Genomic DNA, 20,772 nt, shown 5'->3' with positions numbered 1-20,772 from the left:
CCCTTTGGAGGAGATCTGTATGTCTATGCATTTGACCTGACAATTTCTAAAGCACTGTAACCCAGATAGCAGAAATTGCATGACCAGGCACTACCGAAAAGATTCTCTGTATCATTGAAAGGCGATAATCTGTTTTATTTCCAGAGGCTGTACTGACTATTCAAGATGTATGGGGTTTTTTTGTATAAAGCCCTAGATTTTTAGTATTTTCCAGATCTTCTACAAAGCTCTAGATTTCAGGCATATGAATTCACCTATATCAGGTTTTTATTTTAATAGTTAACAATGAATAGTAGTAACACTTAATGTGTTGATGCAGCTATCGTATGGATTAAATAATGAAAAACTATTTATTATTGCTGTTAGTACTTGATTTAGCCTTATATTTTTATTTCATCTAGTGAGCAATACTAGCTATTGATTTGTTGTTTGGTTATTGTCTAATGAACTCATCCCTGTAACAGAAAGCAGCTGTGACACTGAAAAGTCTTAACATCATCTCATCACCTTAACATCATAACCTCATCAACTTCACGGCTATATATTAAATTTCTGTTGCTTTTTAGATATATATATTTAATGTAGAATGAGTTGATGTGAAAAGAACTACACAAACTGAAACATTAAATACTGTCAATAAACTCTTTTATGCAAAGCATAAGCTTACTACCACTGGGATCATGAATTAATTTACTTGTACCACAAATAGTGCTATGTAAAGTTAGGATGTTCGTGAGTGAAGTGAGACAGGCAAAAATGACAGTTGTGCTTGTCTGAAGCAGCAGCTGTGTGAAACAGTGAAATTATAAGAGCCAGTGTTTCTGGAGCGACAGTGTCTATATTTCCATGAAATTACAGCAATGACTGCAAGGGGGCCATTTAAAGAGCTGAATTTTATGGTGATGTGTGACATTGCTGAATAAAATCTCTACATAGTAATAACATTATTCTGAATTTTTAATATTGTGTACAATGATATTGCCTTTTAATTTCATAAAACATTTTAGCGTCCCAGTTCAAGAAAACATTGAGCATATGCTGAAGTCTCTCTCAATATATTCAGAAAAACACTGAAGCATGAAGTCCCTCTGACTTCAGTAAGTATTCTTTCCTGAATAAGACTGTAAATCCCCTCTTAAATTACCAATGAAATTTACCCACTGATGAAGTGGTAAAGATTTAAAACAAAAGACCTATATAGTCCCCAAGATCTATGTTGTTCTGACCTGGACTGAATTCCACTCTTTAGTGTGCTTTAAAGGAAAGTTCATTTTTTTTGATGAATACCTTGAATTACAAACATCCAGGGGAAAAGAAAAAAAGAAGAAAAAAAGAAGAGAAGAGAAGAGAAAAAGAAAAGAAAAGAAAAGAAAAGAAAAGAAAAGAAAAGAAAAGAAAAGAAAAGAAAAGAAAAGAAAAGAAAAGAAAAGAAGGAAAAGACACCTTTCTAGCCACTGTGCAGAGTTACACAACCCACCAGTATCAAGCCCATCAGCAGGTACCACAACACACATTTTGATACAATCACATAAAGCCACAACGCTAGAAGGCTTAACGCATGCACACAGCTGTTTTGAATTATGTTTATTTAAAAACCAACTGTTTTATTCAGTAACAGCCATGTAGTTAATACAGAATTTTTGCATTAAAAACACACCACTGTATGGGGAGTTTTTAATTCCTATGATCTAATATTTATCACAGCATTTTCCAACAGTGAAAGTTAGTAAATAAATATAATAGTAAAAACTATCAAACCTTTTTTTTTTTCCTTTAGAATAATTCTCTTGCTGATATACAGAGCAAACTAGAACACTATCTTAAGACAGCAGTTCCTAATCAGGCTGCACAACTCAAAGTATACTTCAGACCATAATTTATCACTACTATAGTTGTAGCTTTAAATTTTTTCCTGTCTGGTTCCCGAATCTGTGTTAGATATTTAGATACAAACCCAAATGGGCTGCACAATAGAACTGGGAGCTTCCTAAATCAAGGCACAAGGAAATGCAGGACAGAATGATACACATGCTGAGGATGCAGGAAGACATGCCCTTCTATTCAGAACCCTCTTCTCCATGTTTCTTGCTCCTGGCACTGTTTTAAAAAAGTGCAAGGGGATGCAGTAAGATTACTAGTTACAGCAAAGATAGTCTACTGAGCCTAATTATTCTGAAAACTGTCAGAGAGAGGTTTATGTCTTCTCAAGAAGACGCAGGAATTGAGGTAGCACTTACTCAGTGAATGCTCCAGCTAGTAATGCACTATACAAAAGATCATTTCGGAGTAAGATACACAGAGATTCAGATCTTAATGGTTTTTGACAAGTCCTATCAAACTGACCACTTAGAAACAAAATTATTCTTGATTCCAAGTGACAGCACTCATTTAAGCTAGACCATCAAGTGGTTTCTCAGATGGACAATGTCATACAAGTCACCTTATATTTCAGCCTCCTTCATTGATCCTTACCCTATCTGGTTTCACGCTCATGGGCTTTAGACACAGAGGTACCAGAACATGCAGCTTCAAGACTTCTGTATAAAGCATTAGTAGAAAATTAAGTGATTGGCTTTTAAAAATAGATTTCATCATGTTTCAAGCCTACATGCAAAGTAAGCCATTTATATTAGCTGACACTAAGAGACATCTACAGAGTTTCCTTCATAGGAAATTACTACAATAATCAGGTGTATGCAACATGAGTAAATGTAATCAGGAGGTAGGAGAAAAAGATTAATTTCACAAATGACTTATTGGAAATATACTTAACTCACACAAAAAAAATCCAACATGCAACAGAGGACCAAATATAGGTCACATACAGTACACAGACTTCTATAGTTCTTTCTTCAATGCAGTTTCAAGGTAAAAAGAGAATATTATCACTTCAGTGATATATTTACAATCAAGTTGGAAAAAAGAATCTGTTTTTAAACTTGAAAGTCCAACACTTGCGGAATGGAGTACATACAAATTTGTCTAAAAGATTTGATGACAGCTTTCTGGAAACTTTAAACTTTCTTATGCTCCATAATTGACACTAAAATGTTTAGTAATCTTCCAATCAGAATAGCAATAGACTACAGTTATTGCTTAGTTGCATATTTCTCTTTTCAAAAGAAATAGAGGAGTGCCTCAGCAAAAAATACCAATGCAAACACCTGAGGAAAAAAAAATACGAAATAAAAAGTCTGGCAGGAAAAGTCTGCAGCATTTTCCTGTTCTTCTTTCACTAATCTTAGCATCATTAATAAATACCACTCATAAAAAACATTGCTATAAGTGCTTTATTTGCATTCTTAGGTCACGTACCCTAATTCCGAATAATGTGTCACTAAAAACTGCACTTACTGGTCATCGTAGTTCATGTTGAATCATTAGAAGGCCATTACTCCAGTAAAGAAACTATAAAAAGTAAGGGATTAAAACTTGTTAAAATTTTAAGTCTATTAAAACTGGGAACACCATACCCTGGAGTTCCTGACCACAGGTCATAGGGGACACTATAGGTCCCTGAATTGAAACATTTCACACAATATTCTGTAAAATGAAAAATATTAAATCCCTACATAGATTCCAACTCTAATATTTTATTTACTGTGATCTATTAGGATATTTTTTACTCATCCCGGGCTGAGCTTCAGGCTGTTGATTCTAATGCAAATATTGATTCTAGTTCCAAAAAATGGGTCTGGGACTGTGGGCCATATTAAAAATAAATACACAAAGATGTGTTTATTAGCCATTCAGCTCTACATGATATGCAGTTACTCATGACAAGAAAATACCTATGAAAACACAAAAAAACCTCAAAGAACAGAAGACTTTAACCTAAACTCTCTCCGAGTTTCATAAACTTTTTCATTGTATCTAGATGTAGTGAGTACACGCTGGAGTTCAGAACTGCCTATCTTTGTTTTCACATTGCCCACTCCATAGAATCACAGAATCATAGAATCATTTTGGTTGGAAGAGACCCTCAGGATCATCAAGTCCAACCATAACCTAACCTAACTCTAGCACTAAACCATGTCCCTAAGAACCTAATCCAAACATCTTTTAAACACCTTCAGGGATGGTGACTCCACCACTTCCTTGGGCAGCCTGTTCCAACGCCTGACAACCCTTTCCATGAATAATTTTTTCCTAATATCCAATCTAAGCCTCCCCTGGCACAACTTGAAGCCGTTTCCACTTGTCCTATCACTTGCTATTTGGGAGAAGAGACCAACCCCCTTCATGCTACAACCTCCTTTCAAGTAGTTGTAGAGAGCGATAAGGTCTCCCCTCAGCCTCCTCACAGATAAGCAGCCCCAGTTCCCTCAATGTGTGGTTCTACTTCTCTATGATTACTCAGCTATGCTGAACAATCTGCATAGTTATACAGTCTTAAGAAGTCCACTACTTCAAACTCTCACAGATGTTCCACTTTATGAATGTTATTAGATATTTAGCTGCTGGGCATCTACTAACTTTCCAAGCTAATTCATGAACAAATATTTTTGTAATTATATATTTAATGAGTTCCAAAACAACTGCCTAAGAGGAACGAGGCACATCCCTTAATAATACTGAAAATGTTCCAAATACTAGCAGAACTGCTCCTAGTGTGGTTGAAAGTAAACAGCATTTATGCTACATTTTTTTAAAGATATGAAATAGGAAACTTGAATTCTTTTGGACAACACAAATCTTTATTTTTTTTTTTCTAATTGTAAATTGCAACTCTATGAGACTGATAAAATCACCACCATGTATTTAGGTAAATTACTCAACCCTGCTGTCAGTCAAATATTATAAATCCATAAGCCTAATCCTGTTTTCAACTAGTTGTATTAACACGTATACTTCATCTTCTACCGATAGAACGCACTTTCATTAAAATTATATATGGTTGTGTAAAGTTCTCATTGGCATCATAGCTCAGAAATTTACACAGGAACCAGATTTTCTTTGGGATCAATTTCATTGACACTATCCAAATCAAACATTGACTGAAGCTGCTTTGGGAGAAATGTGTGAACCTCTTAATAAACAAAACAAAACAAAACTCTTACTGAAATGGAAGAAGCACTTACACCACTGTTATAATCGCATCTACTGATTTCTACACAGCTTTGCCAAAAGGTTGCACAGCATCCTGTGTGCACTGGTACGTACAGCCAGAGGAACAACAGGCTATCCCATCAGACTGCAGTGGATTTCTTATTTAAGACACATAATAACTCATAATAACTGGAAACCAGCCGTGAAAGCAGGCTATGCTGAGATTGTTTTGTTTGTTTGTTTGTTTTGTTAGGGTTGGGGTTTTTTGTGTTGTTGTGTTTTTGTTTTGTTTTGTTTTGTTTTTTCTTTGTTTGTTTTGTTTTGTTTTGTTTTCCCTCTCAAATACATGTTATGGAGAATATTCAAAACAAGCTGTCAACACCTGTAGAACATTAAGCAACCTCCAGAGGCTTTGTACATTTACCTTCAAGGATCCATGACATAAAACTTTAAATATTTTTTTTTCTTTTAAGCAAAATCTAGGCCATATTGTAATACACAGATAATATGTAGAAATATGTAGAAATTCCTCCTACTCATCATATCTGCACAACATCCTTGTGAAACGTATCTTTACTACTCACGCAAATACTATAATTTTAGTGGGTTTTAGTCCAATATAATATAAAGCAGTAAGAATAAGCCAGAAGGAAACAATTCCAATCAAAGTATTAATTTGCAAGGATTTAGAGTTCTTTTCACAATTGACCATACTGCACATAAATATATATATATACTAATAGCAATGAACTCGAAGGATCTGAGTTTTCTAGCCCTGATTGTTAACAAAACAGTTAAGCTCCTTATTTAACTATTAAATATATAAGAATCCCCTGCTCCTTCAGTCAAAATGTTCCCACACATCAAATTTCCTATAGTAAGTACTCTCACAGTTCAGTTCTATATGAAATTTCTGACACATTTACTAGACAAGTACAGTTTCTATGTATGCAATTTGTGAAAAAATATCTAGTTATATTCAAAAGGCACACACATTACTGAACTACATAACATGTCAGCTATTGTTCCTGTTCCTAATGCTTGAAGAGTGAAAGTCATCCAGTTGACACAGAATTTTGAAGTACATTCTTCATTTTTTAAATCTTTTATGAACAGAGATAGGCTTAAGATTGTTGAAAACATGGCTTGAATATTTTGTCTGACTATCAAGGGGCACAGTTCTAGGGGAAAAAATAAAGATCAGGCCCACAATAAGAGTTTGCTAACAGTAATCCCATTGCAAGGCTGGGGTCAAAAACACAGCTAGTGGCAAATTTCACATTTACATATTCAATATAAAATTTGCTGTTGGCAAATATGACCTTAACATTTACTTTTCATGAATAGTCACATTAATCAAGCACCAGCATATAAATGCTCATGAAAAATGAATACAAAATGGTCTTAAAGAGTTTGAAATCAAATTTTAATTCCAAATTTGAATAAATATTAATGTACAAGCCTGCTCCTATTTGTTCAGTTCTAAATGTTATCAACTTCACAATGACATAAAAAATAATTCTTGGACAAATTTGTATTTGAAGTAATGTTTTAGATCAATATATGGAGTTAACTCTGCTAAGCTTCTTGGCAGCTCAGGATCTAATCTCTGAGAAAGATATTTTCGTACCTCAGGGAATGTGCTCAGTGGTAAAAGCTTTCCACTGAGAAAATACATAAGAACATACTTTCGTGCCATTTAATGCAATAGTAGATTTTCTCCTGCAGAATTGTACTGCATCTAGTTGAAATGGAGAAAAGTCCCAGTTTAGTAAAATACTCAAATTCATACTTTTAGGCAAATACATACATATTTTCCTGGACTGGGATCCAACACAGTTATCTCGTTTTTTTCATAAATAAACTTTCCTTGACCTTTTAGAATCATTTTCATCAGCATCTAAATTTTAAGGGTCTTGGCAAAACTGACTTTGGAGGTACTCACTCTGGACGTTAATTAGCTGGAGGACATTTACAGATATTTTGAAAAGAAAAGGGATTAACCTATAATTCCAAGGAAGTAAAAAGCTAATTTGTATTTCAACAATTACAGGTTTAAACATTTTACAGCATGAGACCTTCATGACTTTCGAAGTTAAGCATAAATCTGATATATTAATCCAAAATGATCAGGCTACTTATCCTATTGCAGCCCTTATTTTACCTTTTCTTGTTTCCCTATTCCAGCAATAATCCCATGGAAATCCATTCTTGACAGCAGTTAATTACCATTTGAGACTATAAAATCTTACAAAAAACATAATTTATAGACTGTTATATAGAGTGTTTTCTGAAGCAAAAATTGCATCAACAATAAAAGAAAAACAAAATGCTTTGTAAAATCATAGAATCATAGAAGGGTTTGGGTTGGAAGGGACCTTCAAAGTTCATCTAGTCCAACCCCCTGCAATGAGCAGGGACATCTTCAACTAGATCAGGTTGCTCAGAGCCCTGTCCAGCCTGGCCCTGGATGTTTCCAGGAATGGGGCATCTAACACCTCTCTGGGCAACCTGGGCCAGTGTTTCACCATCCTCATTGTCAAAAATTTCTTCCTCATGTTTGACCTGAATCTCCCCTCTTGCAGTTTAAAACCATTACCCCTTGTCCTGTCATAACACGCCCTTCTAAAAAATCTGTCCACATCCTTCTTATAGGTTCCTTTTAAGTACTGAAACGCCACAATAAGATCTCCCTGGAGCCTTCTCCAGGCTGAATAACTCCAGGTCTCTCGGCCTGTCCTCACAGAAGGACATTCTGTGACATTGCTGCTAGGTGAATATGTCAGAATATCACCAAAGAATGCAGAAACTACAGGCCTTGCTTTTAAAAAGCCTAGGTCTCTCAAATCTTAATAATTCTGGTTTTACAGCTTTCTCTGTGCTGTCAGTTTCTACAAAAATTCAGAAAACAAGCAAAACAGCGCTGATGCTACATAACTCAAAGCTATCTAAGGAACATCTATACAGAAAGATGATTCAAAAAAGCACACTCTCATTTAGATAACTTTCCTGTTGAGATATAAGGATTTTGGTTTTGATACCTTCTGCAATATTAAAAGCTGTACTCATAGCAATAAAGTAAAAATTTAAAAGTCTTGGTGTTGCCAAATTCAAAAGCTCCCAGTGTTTTTATTGGAAAAAATTAATACTTCATCTCACAGATTTGTTGTTGCTGCCATTGTTGTGCAAGTGATTAATTTTAATCTAAAACCTAATTTATTGATTAATGGAAAGATGCTTTAATAGTCTATAAATCCTTGTAATCTTTCAGGGTGAAACATCTTTACACAAAATATTTTATCTGCTAGCATTCAGTACAGTAAATGCTAGCTCTCACCAACACTTCTCTCTGCAAATGGTTATTCAGAAATAACACATTATGACCTGAAGTGCACCTGAAGTCCTGTATTAGATTTTTCACGTAAATATGACTGAACAAAATATGTCAGAAAACCCTTAGGACAACTGAGATGGGGAGAAGATTTGGGGAAACATGTCTGTCTATCCATTTAATATGTAAATACATTATAATCAGAATAGAAAAAGAAAGGAAGGCATTTCAGTATTTCAGGGAAACTATAAATACCCTCAGTACTTTCTACTGCACACCAACATATTAAACTATAAGAGTTTTTGATGTAGAACATTCCCTTGAACTTTCCTTTTAACAGGTCAGCATAATTAGAACCTTTGAAATATTCTGAATCAGTACTGGCTTGACAAGGGCATGTGAAGTGGAATAGAGATATGTGGATTTGCTAGACCTCATTTAAAGATGTATGTCATTATCCTGGTAATGCCATTTCAGCCTAAGCAGTGACTATTTTCCATTTTGCTCAGAAAAGTACTAACAGCACAGGTAGGCAACAACTCCTGCAGGTCTCTGCACTAAAATCTAAAGAACAGGTAACCTTTGCAATTTTAGTGAAGAGTTTCTTCCTTCTGTAACCACACCTGCACCAATTTTTTCTCTATGGTCTCTGAATATCTTGCTATTACTGCAAGCTGTTCTACTGGCCACGGTCTTCCAAACAGCCAATGGGAAACAGGTAGTACCAAATTCAACTTGTAGAAAGACAGCAGAACTATCAGGGGGGAAAAAAAAAAAAAAAAGTATATATCTAGAAATAGGCCCAATGCTGACAAACAGATACCAAAACACCAGTACCATACTGTACCATACTAGTGGTTGAGAAGTATGGGGTGGGCCATCTGGAAACCTTCATGTATCTGACTGGAACAGTCCAACACTGGATACTATTGAAAAATATACAGAGTCCATTCTCCTTTCCTCTTCCTCCTCCACCGAACAAACTGTCAAAAGACAAAGACCCATTGTAGAGGAAAAAAAAAAAAAAGAGCTAAAAATATGCACAGGTGTTAGATAACCCCTGGATAAAAAGTTTCTTCCTTACACCCATCTAATTTTACTACAGCCAGAGCTATGACGATTCTGAACCATTAAATCAGGTATTGTAATGGCTGGAAAAATGCCAGAACACTCCATGTGTGTGCACGTTTGCACTTTTTTTCAGCACACCTCTTATTTATGACTCCTTCTGGCTATCAGTACATATGCTCTGTTTTGTCCAATGCGCTCTCTTGGGCCCATGTCAAGCCACCAGAAATATAGAGGTTGCCTTTTAGAGGTGAACATTTTCTTTCAGTCTATACCACATGGCTGTTACCGGTTTAAAGTAAAGACAGTTGTTGCCAGTCAGACAGTGTTTTCTAGTCTTTATGGGTAATTTTTTTTTTTTAATAGTGACCAGGGAAGATAATTTTCATGCCTATGGAAGGTTTCATTTTTCCTACATTAAATTGAAGAGTTTTCTGTATGTTTACTTCCTGTGCTTTGGAGGCTTTTGATGCTCACTATGCTATTCTTGTCTAGTCTCACTAGATTTTTACAGAATAGTTAGTTAGCCCAAGTAAAACAAAAAACTCAAACATCTAGCTAAAATGGACTATGTTTTTTCAAATGTAAACCACAGAGAAACAGATTTCAAATAATTGGAAGTCTGGTGCTCTATCAGAGAGGCTGTCCCTTTTTTTTAAAAAAAAAAAATTACTGTATAGTATTACATCTATGCACAACAAAGAAAAGATTGAGTCCCTGTACCAAAGTCAAACTGAGGTATAGCTCCACAACTGGAAGATGCTGTGCAGAATGGAATCTTTCGTAAGGTCTTCTGGAGGGTAAAATGCACACACTTACAAACAAACACGAAAATATTTCTATTTGCTTCCTAAGGAAGCAAGAGAAACCCGAGTCTGTACTGTAAAATATCAATGCAAACAAGGTCACAAACAAAGCATGTCTGATGGTACTGATGCTACACACTTTGAATTCACTGCTGACTTGTCTCTTTTCTTTGCAGCTTGGGCTTTCAGCATTAATAGAACTGCATGACAAAGAGGAACCAATGGCAGTTATTTGAAGGATGTTGCACTGTAACTGATGATTCAACCTTCCACTCTATCCCACTAAACCCTAATGGATTTTTTACTTTGAGGACTGTAGCTATGTAATAAAGAAAATAACAATATTAATCATATAGACTTGGTTTTAGTCATGCCAGCATACTCTACTCCCTTCTATAAAAACTCAGTAGTACTGATGAGTAGTTCTAAAAGATGAAATCTTAATAAAATGACTAACATATCTACAGGTATCTTAAGGAAAACAAATGAAAATATAACTCAGGAAGACAAGAAACACATTCATGTATGCTAAAAGTCTAACATCATAGTGCTTGAATAAATTCAAGCCTTTACTGAGTTTGGCACAAAAAATATTTTAAACATTAAAAAAGTAGCTAAAACCAGATTAGAAAAGTAGCTGAGTACGTGTTCCAGGTTATATCTTAATCTAAGGAATTTTCACTACACAAGAAAAAAACAGTATTTGCACCTGCTAGGTTCTTTTCCACTTGATGGACACTTACTTCAAATCAATGCTGAAATATTTGACAGATTATTATCTCCAAATTTCAGGAACAATAATGACATTGTAAGTACACTGTAACAGATGTTTTCATTAATTGCACTATGGTAGCTAAGGTGACATTAGCACTTTTTTTATTACCCAAGTCTCAAATAGAAAACAGCAGCTGTATGGAAAAAGTAATAAATTGGCTTCCTCTTATGAAGGAAATAATGGATTTCCAGAAAGTTTACATTTCACTTTTAGATTTAGATTTAGAAGCTACAAATTGTAAACTGATTATGCTCTTCTCTTAGTAGCACTGACTATGCAGCTTCAATATTTATTCAGTCTAGAGGGGAAAGGATTAGATGGCTGTGCTATGAGTTATGCAGTACAGGATCTCTGTCGCATAGTATGAGAAGGTGGTAATTAGTATTTGTGGGTTGCTGTTATCATTATCACCAAACAGCACATATTAATGCAGAGATTTTTTTTTAATAATAAATTTGAAGTACTTCATACAATATAGTGATCTAAACTTGATAATAGTATAGGTCTCTGTTTCACAGTCAAGGAAATAAAGACAACATAAAAACATAATTTAGCAAAAGACAGATCTGCAAAGTCAAGATGGAGTGATATTTCAGATGATTTTGTTTCCAGTCCTGCCTTACAAATACAATATGCTCATTCTTCTACTTAAATGCATTTATGAAAAACATTACCAAAACTATTCATAATGAGTTTTAAAAATCAGTTTGAATAAAACCATAGTTTTAAAACAAAAAATCAGAGTAAGAGTTTCATCAGTTGCAACATTGGTTAAGCAAGTACAATCTCTATATTGTTAGCTTCATAGAACTCATGGAGAGCTAGCACAGTTACAGTCCTGTTATGAATGCTGAGAAAAGGGGGAAACAAAAGACACTATGAAGTGCATATGAACTTCCTATGTCAGGTCATTCTACTGGAAAAAGACATCCTGTGCAAAATGCAGCTGATGGCTGAATTGAAACATGGTGCTACATATTGTAGCTAGCTCTACCTAAAATCCGTCAGTCTAAATATCTATGCTGGCTTGATATCTACCTAGCTTCACATGAGATTTTCCTGCTGCTTTTCAAGGAATGAACAAATGCCATGTTAAGTGGCACATTTCATTGAAACTTTTCCTGAATTTTCCCCAAATACAAGAAATAAGAAATTATTTCGTATCCATATTCATTTATTTTTTTTTTCCTAAAAGAAAAACGGATGCTAAGATCCAAAGAAACTCCAGTGATATGTAACCATAGTTGTTGAGACTACCTGAGATGCTTTATTAACAATGTTAAGAACAGAGACATAATCTTAAACATATCAGCATTCATTTGACAGTAATTCTTCCTTCTCCAGGGCCCCAGATGTTTTGACACACTATAACACTGGAAACAGTAGGAGCAGTAGATCCAACAAGATTTTTGGAAGTATGCAACTGAGTTGACTCGTAGTCTCTGACTCTGAGCCACTCAGCAGTGGCTCAAGGGAAGTAGCTCACAGCACGGTCTCTTACTCTCTTCTAAAATCTTGCCCATTCTCAGTGATGCAGTGGCTACACCCAGAACCACCAAAAAGGTCCACATGTGCTACAAGAACAGCATTATGTTGGTGATTGCGTATCTATCTGTCTTTGTTTTACGTTTGGACAATAAATGGAGGCAAGGGCTACAAATATATTAGATTCCAGACTACAAATAAATTAGTTTCCAGCCTTACAAGTAATCATATCCACTGTGAGCCCTTAAAACACTAGGCATGTGGATTTACAAGTTACGCCTTGTTGGGCTACATTCATTAGACAGAAGCCTAAACTCATAGGTCTGTCTATGCACGATCTTAATTTTAGCATTTAAAAAGTCTTGTTGTAAAATGTAAATGAGAGTCTATCGGAAAAGAAGTAATTAATAAATCCAGAGTAGAAAGAGCACAAACTCATGTAAATTAACAGATAAAATGGCCTCTCCTTATACCTACATTCAAGTTCATACTGCATTTTTGACATCAAATTGCCAGTGTGATGTTGAGAGATGTTGTTAGATTTTTTTTTTCCTCAGCCTCCTCTCATGCTGACACTTCAGCACAGAGAACATGTATTTATTTTACCATTGGAGGGCACTAAGACTGAAGTACTGTTATGGTGTACTCAGATGGGAGTCTTTACAACCCAAGACAAACAACAAGCTGACATTCAGCCTTTGATAGAAACTCATAATGTGATTTCATGATGTGAATAATATTCTCACCTTCTGCAAGCAGAAAACTAAGCTCAAAATTGAGTGATTCACCTAGAGCTAAAAAAACCCCAAAACCAACCAAACAAGAAAAAAGAAAAACAAACAAACAAACAAAACCCAAACAAAAACAAAACAGAAAGGAACTGTGTAGAGGCCTCCAATAAGGTACACTGAGAACTGACTAAACCTACCTATCCTGTCTTATAAGAGTCCTATCTATCTAACTATCTATTCATCTATCTACCTATCATATATCTGCCTACCTAGGTATCTACCTATTTATCAGATTCAGGTTTCAGATTGCAGTATATTTCTTGGATAACAGGATCTGTGCATCACTGAATACTACATCGCAAGATCTAAGAACTACTGGAAGACAGTAAAGATGACAAAGTAGTGCCCACAAGTCTTAAGGCAATCAAGTTCACTATACATTGGGGAAAGATTCTCCGTACTGTGAAAGACAGAACTAATTTGATTAAACTACTTAATTTTGAAATGCAAATAAATTTATATGCATAGTATTGTTATCACTAAAACATGGTGAAATACCAGCATCAGCTAATCATCATTGTAATATAACAGGCTGCAGTGATTATGCCACAGGTTTCATTACAGAGCTATGAAGATATGACATATGCTTAAAATGTTTCTGCAAGCAGCAAGAAGTTTTGGATCTATAAAAGGAATGAACACTCATAGGATGCACACTGCAGGTACAAGTCTGAATTTTCTATGGGCATCTTCAGCTTTACATACAGAAAAATATTCCATGCTGGTTTAAAATGAATATTTTCTAACACATTAAGACAACCCAAAGCACTAATATATTCTCACATAATATGATACTTGCTAAGTCTTAATTAGTTACAGAAAAAATCGGAAAGAAACAAAGCTCTGAGCTCATGTACCTTGCATAGCCATTTTAAAAGTACCTAGATTCAATAAGGATTGAAAATTTAGTTTCCTCTACTGTTCAACTCCCTCCTGTGAGCAGCTATGCTCCACACAGTTCTTATTTTCTCTCTTACCTGGAGACTAGAGCTACAGATTCTGTATTTGATAAAGACTCTGCAAAGGGAAGTGCTAGAACAACTCAAACTGCAAATGGCACGCTCCTGTACCTCCTGCTGGCAGACCAGGTGATGTACTTGCCCTTGACTCAGGGTTATGCCTAAACCCACAGATTACTGCACAATGCATAACCATATCTAGCATTATTATAGAAGGCTTTACAACAAATTTACTCTGCAAACATATAACATACGATAGTGAATGTTTCTGAAAAACAAAACAAAAGCATTATCTGAGGGTTTTTTTAATATTTATTGTTATTTTATACCTTCTCTACATATTTTAGTCTAAAAAATGTCACATGGACATTTAATGTTATTTAAATATTGTTCAATATTTACTATTAATTCTTAAAAATGATTTTTAGTTAGAATAAAGATTTAATTTTAATTTTATCTGCTTCTTGAACTCCTAAAACACTTGCACATACACATAAACTGGCAAGATACACTTTCTAAATTATTATTCAGAGGTAATTACCTATAAGGACTTTGAGAAGCAGATTATGTTAGAGAAACAAGGTATAAAGCAAAATTTAACATGATGACACTTGGTACTCTATGTAATGGGCACCTTTTGGCTCTTCCAAACTCACTTTTTTTCCATGAAAGCATTATAAACTGATCATAAATAGTCAATAGATTTATATATAAATGCAATGATTAAGATATTTTCTCAGAAAGATGAAAAAATAATCCTGGCGTTCTTATCAGTTTTCAATATGCTTTTGAGTGTGCAAATCTATGCTTTTAGTAGCATCTTTTTCTCATGTCTTGAAATTCCAACAGTCTATTTAAATCCCATTGAGAGATTTACTATATTAATGCATATCAAACCAAACAACTGTAGTAGGCTGATAAAAGATTAAAACCTTTTGACTGTTGCACAGCCGAAGTTTAAAAGTACTATAACCATGCCTATTAGCTTGTTTATATGGAAGGTGGTATGATGAAGGCTCTGGAGCATGATTTGCAGCACAAATTTCCAACATGAAAGCAGTGCACAAAAGCACTCTGATGAATAGTGCAGTGATCTAATCTTTCAGCCTCCACTTTTCCCCATTCCTCCTCCTTCTGTTCATCAGAACTTCATCTTTATTAACCCTTGCTTTCTATACCTGAATAACATACGTTCTATGATTTGTCATGTAACAGAATGCTGTAAAATACAGAGCATCTTTGAATTAGCAAAGTAAGTTTTAGAAAAGTAAACTTTCAAATATAACATTACTACACTATTTTAAAAAACACAGGTACAAGTTCTATGGAGCTACACAGGATTTAAAGATAATTTCTTTGGTAATCTTCTCATTTTTGGCATTCGTTTCTGAAATATAGGGTTTCCTAATTCTGAAGGTAGTAAAAAAAAGAATAAAAAAGTAAAATGTAACACAAGTACTTCTAGCAACACTGATTTTCCAAGGGAACCAACCTGCTATAGAGCTCTCAAATACACATGGCTTCTCTAGAAGGAATCTCCTTAATACACTGTTGTTTTAAACTGGTACTTATAAGAACTTAGCTGAAGGATGACAGCACCCTCATAAGTAACAGCCAGAAAATGAAAGGCAGAAGAATAGTTTCGCTTCAGTTTATAAATATATTAAAATCAACTAAACAACAAATCTCCAACATAGTGCAAATTACATCTTTTGAAATTAAAATGACCTCACACAGCCAGAAAGGTGTAGCACTGCTGAAATTTGACAGCTATAAGCCAGAAGAAGAAATGTTAGAATATGTATAGATAAAATCTGCATAATAAAATAATCACCTCTAATATAGAAAAAGTCTATCTGAGAATAGCAATTACAACAAACTTATGAGGAAGACATTGCACTATGACCTTAGTTGCTTGCTATGCTACAAGGTGTAGTCATATTTGTTTAGGAATAACAATAATACAACTGATACCAGCACATTGCTATCAGTGTACACTATCATCTCAATAACTACAGAAGACAGAAAATAGACTAAGAAATAGAAAAGCTCACCACTTCTTCATGCCTGCATTTTCTCACATTAATTCCATTAATCTGTTATTAAAAAAATAAAGAGAAGACTTACTCTACATTTCATAAGTATAGATTTCAGTTCACTTTTCTAGAAAAAGATATACAAAAGAAGTTGCAATTTTACTCACCTGTAGAATTGCATCTCCTATAAAGAGTAAACCTGAAAGTTCAGCTGAAAACAGAAAGCATATTTTTCACTCATTTTGTACAATACATCCTACATTTTATGCTCATGTATTCCTATTTAATTTAGTGTTTTTACATAATCTTTTACAAATTTAAACAAAAACCTAAGAAAAAACCCAACACAGAAATTCCAAATAAATACTGGCATATCAGTGTTACAATGAAAGGGTCCACCCAGCCCAAGTACAAGACTGCAAAGCATCTTCCATCAATCACTAGCACCTTTCAGGTTGTTATGGCAAGGTGTGGCATACTTTTCTGAGTAGAAAATGATGCAGAATTAGGTTCTATTTGACTGTGAGAGATCGTTTCTTACAAACTCTGAGGAAAAAGCAACATGGAGACTCCAGAATGACAAATTTAACTTGTAAGCTTTCACCAAAGATACTTTAGATACTGCATCTTTGATAAGCTCGGTGGAGTATTTATGCTGGATAACAATTTATGTGATGAAGAGCTAGACGATCAGTACATTGTACAAAATCACCAGCCAAACTATTTTTAAAACTAAGCTATACCCTATAAATCACAAGGAAATTTACAAAATCTAATTCTACAGTTGCAATTTTTAAATTTTGTGTTGTGTTACAGAGCTATCAAATGAAAATATACCTTAGACATACATAAGAAAAATAATAAAGATTATTTAAGTGTCTATAAATACATAACTCCTATGATGCGAACTAAGGAGTGCTAACAGGTTATACAGGATTATTTATCTATTGTATTCCAAAACATCACAGAAGACACTGTCTAGAAAAGGCTAGAATTGGACTTGATCCAGAAACCGTACTTATTTACATGAGTTGTAAAACTGGTATCAATACTGACACAAATTATGATACTCAAAGACGTGTTTGTAGGACTGGTGATATTAGCTAGGTGTAACAAAGGATGCTTAAATTATTGGAGGATAAACATTTTGATTTTTTTTCTTTTTTTCTTAAATAAATGCATATCTCAATATTCTTCTTCAGAGTCTGGGCTTGCATGTACTAACACTTCATATATGACTTAATGTGCTAGACTAAGAACATTATGTGCATCACTGGTTTTATTGTAAGAATTGCATCAAATGTCACATTCTTGTTTACAGGTCCAACAAAAGGGGGGACAGAACTAAGCCTGCAGAGCTTTGAGGTACAGGCTATGGGTCAAACAGCATTTTCTTTATCAAAAATCCTTAGTACAGACACATGGCATGACATTTTCTACATCACAAGACAAGTTGTCTCTTTTTAAACAAGACATGTCTCTCAAAATTAGCTCTCTGAAAATCAGCAGTATTTTTATTGAAAGCAGCAATGGAAATCATACCTCAACTAGGTATTGAGGTTAGAAATAATGCATCAGCTACTGTAGCAAAAATATAATGACCAAAAAATGAAGGAAAACAGTGTGCACTTTTGTGTGCTCAATTAAACTTAAGTCTGCATTTCTTATTTTTCCTGCAGTGCTTAATAGCATTTTAATAGCTAGTGTAGGTAATATATGCCACATTATTATGTATTGCATACTGAAGTGTATACTGAAAAGAACCGAGTCACAAGTATAACTTCTTAAGGTTAACGTTATTGCCTTCCTAAGGGGCTCATTCCATGCTACTCTATAACCTGCCTACATACAACTTTCACGTCTACTTTTGAGAATTAGCTTTCAGTTCTCAATATGCTGATGCCCCTGTACCTCTCTCTATCTGTGTGGATGAATATGAGATCTTTTTATGATGGCACATTTTTATTGTGCAGAAGTAGCATCCTACTGCATTACAAATGGAGGGAAATCCTTCTAAGTTTATGCCTCTGACCTTACACAAATGTACACAGATATACACAGACACAACATAGATACTAAGTACACCATATTATTATACTATTGATTCACAACCTTCATCTCTCATCATTGAACACATCATGAGCTGTTTAACCATTATCCATCTTCCTAGCACATATTATATCATTCCAATAATTAAAAACAATACAAAGATTCAGCACCAGCTCTGCATGCACTTAAAAGAAGCGTGGTTAAGACCTTATGCAGTACTAGTTTCGTCAGGTATGAGTTGCTGCAAAGGCTCACATAGCACAGCATCCAATGTTGAAATAACACAGGGGTATTATCAAGATTTTGCCATTACCCACCCCTGTCTGAGTGTTACCCTGCTAACCTGTATGAAAAGACATGCATTTTCTTCTTGTGTTACCATGCTTTAATGGCCAAATATTTCATCTGCTACACAGCATCCTCACAATAACCATTTGGGAATAAAAGACACAAAATCAGTAACTTCTAAAAATTTCTTTACATATTTTCATTCTCTAAATACCTTCCTATTTCTCTCCTTAAAAAGAATGCTTTACAAGCACTTCTTTTCAAAGAATCATGTTGAAAATTGTTTACAGAATATTCCAAATATAAATTCTGCACTTTTTCAGAGAATAGTTCTGAGGAAGAGAGAGATCATAATGAGATCTAGAGATAAATGGTACACCATTAGCATATATTTAACACCTCCTGAAAAATCTCAAGAATTAATGTACCTTGCTTTATGGAGTGCATTAAAACACAGTATACTAATCTGACACCCACCTCTTTGTTCTTTGGAAATCTTAGAAATGACCACTGGAATATTATGTTCTGCTCCACCCTGAAAATAGAATAAATGGCAATTTCATCAGTCACTGGAAATATCTTTTTGCTTAAAATTATATTTTATCCTTTTTCTAAGTGCGGTATTCAGAATGACAGAGAAAAATAACTCTGATCCTGCATTTCCTCTTTTTTTCAGTAATATTTTAAAAATAAATAGTTCATTTGGATTAATTCCTTATTGCCTCTCATAAAGGAGTTCTTATTTGCCACCATCAGCTCAGGAAGTGAATTGAATGATGTTCAAAACTTCACAAAACCTGAAAGAAAAGGACATCAGTTTCTGTGAATTTTAGAGAGCTTAATGTATGAAATTGCGTCCTACAAAAGCAAAATGGCCATTACACTAAAATGGCAGCCATGCTGTGACCACTTAGTCTTCATGCTGGTAAGAAACAGGTAAACAAAAGCCCAAGAAAAGCAAGTTTGGACTTTTCATCTCAAAAGCAGCCTTTATTTGTTTCCATCTCTGTCACACAAGCACAAACAGCAGTGGGATAAGTAACATGAAACAGAAAAAGAAACATTAAGGAATGGAACAGTAGATGTACAATAAATGGGGGGAAATAAAGGAAAGCTGAACAGTAATTCAACAGTTCGACAGCAATTCAGTGCTGTTGCTTCATTCAATTTATCCTGTTGGGACTGGAAGCATTCATGGTGCTTGAAAATAAAGTATTAAAAAGAAACCTTAAATAAAAAGGAAACCAAAGGAAGAGAAAGGCAAATATACACAGAGACACAAATATTTTCTTCCTCTGTAGAGAGCATTGAAGTGTAAGCCCGAATACAACCTGTTCAAATTCAGACCATCAGAAACTACAGTCTGCCACACTTTTATTTTGCCTAGGAATCCTGGTTAAGTGTTTGCTTACTCTTTTCTTCAGCAGCCAGATTTTTCTTTGGAAGCAATGGCTTTCTTAGGCCCAGGCATTGAGTGCTGAGGGTTGGAAATGACTGACATGGGTATTTTCATAGAATCACAGAATCATAGAATGTCCTGAGTTGAAAGGGACTTGCAAGGATTATCGAGTCCAACTCCTTTCTCTGCATATGACAACCCCACAGGTCACACCATGTGTCTGAGGGCCTTGTCCAGTCTCTTCTTGAACACTGTCAGGCTTGGGGCCGTGACACCTCCCTGGGGAGCCTGTTCCAGTGCTCCACCACCCTCTGGGTGAAGAACCTTTTACAAATGTCCAACCTAAACCTCCCCAGGCACATCTTCCTGCCATTCCCTTGGGTTCTGTCATTGGTCACTAAAGAGAAGAGTTTGGTGCCTACCCTTCCTCCTCCCCTTGTGAGGAAACTGTAGACTGCGATGAGGTCTCCTCTTCTCCAGGCTGAACAAACCAAGTGACTTTAGCCACTTCTCATATGGCTTCCTCTCCAAACCCTTCACCAACTTAATATATATCCATTTTTCATGCAATAACCACTTGTTTGAAACTCAGTAGACTCCTGCACCCAACAGCTATTTCTGTCATGGAATAAAGACTAATTTCCTGTGAAACTGTAGAATTTTAGATAGGATTAAAGCTCCTTCTGCTAGTGGCTATCAATGCAAATGGTCTTTAAAAGATTGAGTTAATAGGGAT

The 20,772-nt window shown here is 35.0% G+C and overlaps 1 protein-coding gene across 1 annotated transcript in view; it reads right to left on the bottom strand.

Moving 5' to 3' along the window:
• SNTG1 (syntrophin gamma 1) overlaps window positions 1-20,772 on the bottom strand; it is a 329,768-nt gene that overhangs the window by 102,700 nt on the left and 206,296 nt on the right. The window contains exons 5-7 of the mRNA XM_065629093.1: window positions 19,115-19,172; window positions 16,468-16,511; window positions 16,319-16,360 (exon numbers count right to left, since the gene is read on the bottom strand). Coding sequence (XP_065485165.1) covers window positions 16,319-16,360; window positions 16,468-16,511; window positions 19,115-19,172 — 144 coding nt within the window. The remainder of the gene's footprint in view (window positions 1-16,318; window positions 16,361-16,467; window positions 16,512-19,114; window positions 19,173-20,772) is intronic.

Source organism: Caloenas nicobarica, chromosome 2 (genome assembly GCF_036013445.1).
Source record: "Caloenas nicobarica isolate bCalNic1 chromosome 2, bCalNic1.hap1, whole genome shotgun sequence".
Taxonomy (NCBI): domain Eukaryota; kingdom Metazoa; phylum Chordata; class Aves; order Columbiformes; family Columbidae; genus Caloenas; species Caloenas nicobarica.
The sequence above is the reverse complement of the archived record's forward strand: the minus strand, read 5'-3'. Positions and strand labels throughout refer to the sequence as shown.